General features: G+C 43.4%; 1 protein-coding gene across 1 annotated transcript; it reads left to right on the top strand.

Annotated features, from left to right (window-relative positions):
* The first annotated feature begins 434 nt into the window (after nucleotides 1-434).
* Kcnj8 (potassium inwardly rectifying channel subfamily J member 8) lies at nucleotides 435-7,027 on the top strand. Its single transcript, XM_057775602.1, has 3 exons — nucleotides 435-637; nucleotides 1,461-1,903; nucleotides 5,383-7,027. Exons 2-3 carry the CDS (start codon nucleotides 1,530-1,532, stop codon nucleotides 6,281-6,283), a joined length of 1,275 nt encoding a protein of 424 aa, XP_057631585.1. The 5' UTR covers nucleotides 435-637; nucleotides 1,461-1,529; the 3' UTR covers nucleotides 6,284-7,027.
* Nucleotides 7,028-7,990: the final 963 nt, after the last annotated feature.

Raw genomic sequence — 7,990 nt, forward strand, 5'->3', positions numbered from 1 at the left:
ACCCAGAACACCTAAACTTTCTCCATCTGGTTTTATTCAATCTGAAGCAACGCAGTGATCTCCCAAAGTTACAATTAAAAAATAATAAATTAAAATCTCTTTGCGTCAGTGAACTTGGACTCAAAGTTCTCTGAGGGCGAGCCTTTTAAAGACGTGTGTGTCTGACCAGCAGCGGAGTAGCGGCTACTGAGAACCAAGCTGACTTGGCCGGTGCCTCCTCCTGCGGTGGTCCCTCCCTCCAGACCCGCTCCCTCCCTCCCTCCCCAAGACTGGTCTCCGCCTCCACCTTCCCCTGCTCCCTAGGACGTCTGGCCCAAACTAGGCGGCTGAGGAGCTAGCAGAGCACAACCACCCGCCTCTCTTCCCCCCAACTCCTCCCCCGCCCTCCGGGAGTCCGGCAGCAGTGAGGGAGGGGGGGTGGACAAAACCCATCCCTCGTCCTACAGCCCTCCTCCCTGCGTGCACAGTGAATCGCACCTTCTAGAGTCCTAACTCAGTTCTGGAGGACCAGCATCCCCCGGATCTGCCCCTCGGGCTGTGGCGGCCCCTGCTCCCGGGATGCGAGAGACAGGGACCCGCCCGCGGTGTGCCTTGAGGTGCGCGGAGCTCTCGCCTCGGCGCGCACTGTCCTGAGTCTGTAAGTTGCGTTGCTCCTCCCGGGGAGAACTAGGGGAAGCCGGTCACAGCACAGCCCGTGACTTCAAAGCCCACACAGCCCAAGTGCACCCAGCCAGGCTCAAGCCCTGAATGCCACTGCAAGCCCTGCTTGTGTGTCTGATCTTTGTGTTGCAAATTAGTTTCCAGTATATAGTATGATAGGTAGAGAGTGGAGGGGAGGCTAGGTAGGTTGCTTTTTAAAATGCGTCTCGTAAATCCTTCCAATTTAAATCATTCATTTTCAAGTTCAAAAGTACAGCGCTCGGTACCTTGTCAATTACCATTAACATTTTCTTAAAGAGCAGGAAGCAATTTCTTCGCGGCTACTAAAAATAAGAATTTTTCTTTCTTTACTTGTAACCCTGCTACTATACTTAAATAACGAGTGGGTAGTCAACCCAGCTGGCTTTAATTTTCTTCCTTGACGGCGTGTGCACGTATCCTTGCCCTAATCCCGAGACGTGCTGAATCACAGAATTCTCTACGAGGCTGTATTTACATAGAATGCTCTAAGATTTGCATATCTGAGACAAAAGCGCTCAGGAGTAACAGGCAAGAGGTAAAAATAATTCCTCTGGTTCTGAAAAGGAAAAAAATTAATCCTCTGGTTCAAAAGTTTTCTCGGGGTTCTCAGACTTCAGACACAAACTAGCTTCTCGTTTGTATTGTTGACCCCATCTTCATTCAATTTTGCGTGCCACTTCGTGTGTGTATGAAAAGGTATCCCCTATGTACAAGGACCCGAGGCGAGGAAATGAAGTTGGCAGATTTTAATAAGCGTTTTTTTTTTTTTCCTGGCGTAGGAGGACGCGCGTGGAGGAAGGGAGTCGCAGGTTTGGGCAGGTGCATAGACAGGCTATGGTGACAGGAAGATGTTGGCCAGGAAGAGTATCATCCCCGAGGAGTATGTACTGGCACGCATCGCCGCGGAGAATCTGCGCAAGCCGCGCATCCGCGACCGCCTCCCCAAAGCCCGCTTCATTGCCAAGAGCGGAGCCTGCAACCTGGCGCACAAGAACATCCGTGAACAGGGTCGCTTCCTGCAGGACATCTTTACCACCTTGGTAGACCTGAAGTGGCGTCACACGCTGGTCATCTTCACTATGTCCTTCCTCTGCAGCTGGCTGCTCTTCGCTATTATGTGGTGGCTGGTGGCCTTCGCCCACGGGGACATCTATGCTTACATGGAGAAAAGCGCAATGGAGAAGAGCGGCCTGGAGTCCACTGTCTGTGTGACCAACGTCAGGTAAGAATAAAATGGGGTGACACGCGGGTCGGCAGCAATGTCGAAATAAAAATCTCTTTCATGTAGATGATGGTGAAATAAGGGGTTTTCATTGGACAGTTCAGAAACAAAAACGAAAGCAAATTTGGGGTGCAAGGTGGAGGCCAGCACATTAAAAGTATTTGTAAATGTCGTTTGATGGCTGGGTCTCTGAGACTGCTTGACTGCGTTTTTGTGTTAACCTTGGATGGCTCCAAAGGATTCCTGACTCCTGAAACCTCTGCTCAGTTTCATCATGATGTTTTGCACCAGTAAACACTTCCAATCTACCAAAAGTATTGTGCAAACGTGAGAAACACTTTTACATGAAGTGCTCTTGATTTTAAAATATGCTAACGATAAAATAATTGAAATAAATGTAAGCCCTTTTTAAAAATGATTTTAATGTACCTGATACATTGCTTTAGATTCAAAAATGGAAGCTTAAATTCAGCAGAGACGTTTTCAGTGAAATTTAGTCCAAGTTTTCACGGAAGGGCCTGAGTAACAAGTGCATATTGAAGACTCCCCTTCCAAAACTCCCACAGGACAGGAACAAGACAGCTTTTCATTACACAAATTTGAGCGAGCATTTACGGATGTCTCAAAGACAGCTAAAGTGCCTTTGATTTCTGTGGCTCTCCTTTGGTATTCCCAGGAGACCCAAGAATGTTGCAGTGGGGCAAATTTTTTCTTAATCTGTTTCGTTGGATGGAGATATGATTTATATCAAATGCAGAAATGTTCACTGGATAAAAACAGTGGTAATACTGGGAAAATCTCCAGGGTATTTTCTGAATCATGTTCCAAATCCACACAATTCATCAGGCAGAGAAACTGAAGAAGCATCATCCAGGCAGGAAACGGTTAAGGAGAGTTTTGGTGGCCCTGGGATCCTATAAAAGATTAATGGTATGGTGGAAGCAGAGCCTCTCATGACTTTACCCACTCTTCCTGTTGACCAGGCCAGTGCATCAACAGATCACCTTAGAACACACAGAGATCCCTGCTCAGATTTGGGGAGAACACAATGCACTAGACTGACCCGCAGCTTTACCACTGGGCACTTAGAGTTTCCTGTTCTCCAATGTTTGCCTCAGTGACAATGTGGATAAGAAGTCCCGGTGAGCAACATTTGAAGTTAATACGTTACTGTCACACAGTGTTCTGAGTAACTTATTGGCGTTGGTATGGCTGAGGAGGGTGGTGTATTCAAAGAAGGTTCCATCAAACAGGCAAGAGATCCCGACAAAGAGCAATGGGAGAAATGATCATGACAATCTTGAAAACAATTTTACAATTTTACCCAAGACAATCTATTGTCACTGTCTATGAAAAAGAAATCATTTATCAAATTTAAATATATATAATCAAAAGAGATTATTTTTCCTATGAAGAGAATGTTATAGTGTTCACTGGCTCCTAAAAGTTGCTTATTGTTACTTTCCATTTTTCAAACAAGACACTCTGAAGAATATCTATTTCCTAGATGCCTGCCTGCTGGTGTTGAACCATGGGAAATGGTGTCAGAATTACAATGAAGACAATTTGACTTTCAGTATAGAACAGTGCCAACTTTTGGATCACACTCCACAGCATTATTTAAAGCTTTATTCTCTTCCTAGAGAACTTAAAAGATGCTTAATAATTCTAATTATTTGAATTTCCATTCCTTTCATAAATTCAGTGTCAGCCGAACTATCAAATTTGGAAGTGATTTTATTCCCCGGCTTTCCTCTAGTGTTCCCAAACACCATATAATCACTCTCATTTTAGGGTGACTTGCTTTCTCCTTTGTGCAGATCACTTTCTAACATGAATCAGAAAGTAAAAACTATGTTATTTTTCTCATTATTATTCAGCTGATACACCCCCAGCTCTGCCTCCCCTAAATGCTTTTTCTCTTGAGACTGTTTAACCTGACAGGTGACCAGAAAAAGATCGGATCTTATACTGGCTAGAGAAATTAAATTCCATTTTAAAATAAGCGTTATGAAAACATAGCCCGTGAACCATGTCTGAAGCCAAGGAGACAGACTTTGAATAGGGAAATCCCTCATTAGGTTCTTCTCTAACACATAAGCCATTATTAAACTCAGTACTATTTGTGCTGTATCCTCTTCTGGAATCTATCCCTACTATCTATAGTATTTTCAGGACATGCCATATGTCTCATGGTGTGTAAGTAGGGCAGAAGTCAGTTCTTATAGTTTTGCACAAACCCTTTTAGCCAAAACAGAGATAAACAGCCCCTTTCTGACCCTACTTAAAAACTGATGGATGGGTACGCTCTCCTGGCTTCCTGCCAAAGTGCAGTGTGTACTGGGCGCTCAAAGTTCAAATGCTTTGTTTCCTCATTGTGCTTGGCACTGATAAATAGTATTTTGACAGGCTGCGAATGTATGGGTTTCTCGTCTATGAAATTAGAGAAATTTGGGATTAGGGTGCGTGGCAGGAATAGGGGCTGTGAGGAGGCCACAGCAGTACTGGGTATGCAGCCAAGTGCAAACCTTGCTAATAACCAAAAAATGATGCTTCTTCATCAGAGGTTAAGCAGAGTTATCCAGGAGTCTTTCTGAGAGGCACAGGTCCACTAGGAGCCAGCAAACCCTTGTTCATTCACTAAGATGGAGAGGAGATGTACAGCCACAAAACAATAACAACAAAACAAAGCAAAGCAAGCAAACAAACAAAAAACTCCCCAAGAAAATCTTGATGCCTGTTGGCACCTTCCTCTTGCCTCTTTGAGAACACCAGGCCAGAACTGATAGGACTCAGGAGGAAAGCTGTCTTTACATAGTCATTTACTAATTGACATCTGAAACTCTGTTAATAGCTTCCATGTTCTCTGGGTTACTTAGAAAACAAAACGAGATAGTCAGCAAAACTGCTACTCCTCCAAATAGAAAATCATTCTTATTAAAATTTTAATGTTTGGAGATGGTGTCTTTTATACTATGTTTTAGCACCGTGCTAAGTTGTGTAAGCAGAACAATTAATCACTGAATAATGACTATAATTTTATGAGTTATAAATAATAAATATTGCGCTTATTACTCAATACCTTCCATATGATTCAAATCTCTTAAACACGAGAAAGTCAGAAATAAGAAACACCCATGTGGTATAAAATTTCACAAAATAAGTTGCACTTTGGTGAAAGTGGAATATATCTACAATTTATATTTATTTATTTTATGAATGTCGTTGCACAGTATATGATCTAGGAAATATTATTGAAATTGTGTATCCAAATCTGGATGTATGTACTTAGGTGCAAACGGAAAGGGAAATAGCAGAGAAGGGGAAAAGGAGAAAACGGATAATGGGAGGAAGTGGGGGAGGAGAGAAGAGGGTGCTTATATTTAAAATTAGTCTTTCCAGAGTTTCTTACTAGACTCGAGGCTGTTTTCGCCATGTGGTCTCTGACCTGGCATTATTTCTGGTGTCCTTTCTTACAGGTCATTCACGTCTGCGTTCCTATTCTCCATTGAAGTTCAAGTGACCATCGGATTTGGCGGGAGAATGATGACTGAGGAATGCCCTCTGGCCATCACGGTTTTGATTCTGCAGAACATTGTGGGTCTGATCATCAACGCGGTCATGTTGGGCTGCATCTTCATGAAAACGGCTCAGGCCCACAGAAGGGCGGAGACTCTGATTTTCAGCCGCCATGCTGTGATCGCAGTCCGCAATGGCAAGCTGTGCTTCATGTTCCGGGTGGGTGATTTGAGAAAGAGCATGATAATTAGTGCGTCAGTGCGCATCCAGGTAGTCAAGAAAACAACGACACCCGAAGGGGAGGTGGTGCCGATTCATCAGCTGGACATTCCAGTGGATAATCCCATTGAGAGCAATAACATCTTCCTAGTAGCCCCTTTGATCATCTGCCATGTGATTGATAAGCGTAGCCCCCTATATGATATCTCAGCAACTGACCTTGCCAATCAAGACCTGGAGGTCATAGTGATTCTGGAGGGTGTGGTGGAAACCACTGGCATCACCACGCAGGCACGGACCTCCTACATTGCCGAGGAGATCCAGTGGGGACACCGCTTCGTGTCGATTGTGACCGAGGAGGAGGGAGTGTACGCTGTGGACTATTCTAAATTTGGTAATACTGTGAAGGTGGCTGCCCCAAGATGCAGTGCCCGGGAGCTGGATGAGAAGCCTTCCATCCTGATTCAGACCCTCCAAAAGAGTGAACTATCACACCAGAATTCTCTGAGGAAGCGCAACTCCATGAGAAGAAACAACTCTATGAGGAGAAACAACTCCATCCGGAGGAATAACTCTTCTCTCATGGTGCCTAAGGTGCAATTCATGACTCCAGAGGGAAACCAGTGCCCATCAGAATCATGACGGCAGGATGATTCTGAGACTGTCACACTGAGTTCTGATGGCTGACAGCCCTGAGACAGTACCATTGAATTCTGATGACTGACAGCCCAAGACAGTTACTCATTGAGTTCTGATGGCTGAATATTAGACTGAGCACCAAGATAGGGTTGGAACGCAGTATTCATAGTTTAATGCACTGAAAAATGTTTCATATTCAAGAAATACAACTTCCTGTATTAATAAACAATAACACTCAATGCAGAAGACTCATGGCTCACACTTGTTTCACACACAGAATGTCACTGTGACATGCTAAAGTTACTGAATAGAACACAGAAGGTATTCATGGCTCTCATTTTGAAACACAATTTAGGATTGGATCTGGAATTCCACACCCGGCCAAGGATTGAGTCTGTCTGAAACATGTAATTGGTGAGCTCACGGCTATGCTGTTTCTACTGCTCATTCTACACCTGCAGATAGAATGGGAAGGTGAATGTTCCAATCACATTAAGCACCTTTTGTATGTCAACCTTATTCTTTTTTCATGATGCTGTATGTGGTAGAAAGCATAAAGCAAACCTCTTACATCTGTCTGCTTCTAAGCAGCATTTGATCAGTCACTAATCCTATACACTGACTTCTCTGTACAGTCTGTTGGGTAGAACTGGGCAAGAGTCTGCAGAAAAGCTGAGTCCTTGCTCTTGTTCAAGTGTTTTCTCAACTTTCTCCCCCACAAAAAAAAAACTGTATTGAATATTTTATTAAAACATTTCCTTTATACTCACTGTGTGGTTTTGTGAGTCCTCTTACACAAAATTATCTCATATCTGAAACCCCAAGAAAGACATCTTTAGAGGCACGGACCCACACAGTGATGAAATCATCTTCTAAGAGTCCATTATCAGATCTGTGGCCAAAGAGAATTGCACTTTAGTTTGACAATATTCTTTTTGATATTTATTTCTGAATTTGAGGTGGCATGGGAACCTGAGCTCTTTATCTCTGAATCTCCTACGTCTTGTCTTAAAACTGTATTTCCTTCGTAGCAGTCTCCATAGTTGGTCAACTGACCTACATAGGTGAGCATTTTGTCCCTAGGCTATAATGAGATCTTCTACCAAAGCATGATTTCATCATCCTTAGCTCCTGCATCTTCAAGTGAAGGAAGAGTAGAGAGATGTTCTAGGTTAACTCAGGGTGTGATATAATAAAACCTGGAAGTTGGGCATCTGTGTAGCTTTTTACTCAGAGTTTGGGGTTTGAATTTATTTCTTACATGAGCAATTGAACCACATGAGTCATCATGAATATACTGAAATCTAATCTTAAAAGACTCATGATTCTTACCATGTGAATAGAAAATGTTGGGTTAAGTTATTTATTCTTAAAAATGTTCAGACATGGAACTCTAAACTCACAGATCAAACAGGTTCTTGAAGCTCTGCTTGCCTGTTTAATAAAACACTCAAAACATACTTGTGTCTTTAGAAGCCAATATTCTGGTGTAGGAATGTAGCTTCAGGTGTGTAAATGTTTACCCAGCATATACAAAGTCCTGGGTTTGGTTCCCAGGACCTCACAGCATAAACCAAGCATGATGGTGCAGCACCTGTAATTCTAACCTTGGAGGTTGAGGCAGGAGGATCATAAGTTCAAGTCATCCTCAGCTACACATCAAGTCTGAGGTCAGTCTGGACTACACCCCCCACACACACAAAAAAAAAG

Source organism: Chionomys nivalis, chromosome 1 (assembly GCF_950005125.1).
Source record: "Chionomys nivalis chromosome 1, mChiNiv1.1, whole genome shotgun sequence".
Lineage (NCBI taxonomy): Eukaryota > Metazoa > Chordata > Mammalia > Rodentia > Cricetidae > Chionomys > Chionomys nivalis.

What these genes read in the sequence shown, in the direction of transcription:
- Kcnj8 (XM_057775602.1), top strand. Translation starts at nt 1,530, where the DNA reads ATGTTGGCCAGGAAGAGTATCATCCCCGAGGAGTATGTACTGGCACGC. An exon ending in GTCTGTGTGACCAACGTCAG is followed by an intron (nt 1,904 to 5,382) that starts GTAAGAATAAAA and finishes CCTTTCTTACAG; the next exon opens with GTCATTCACGTCTGCGTTCC.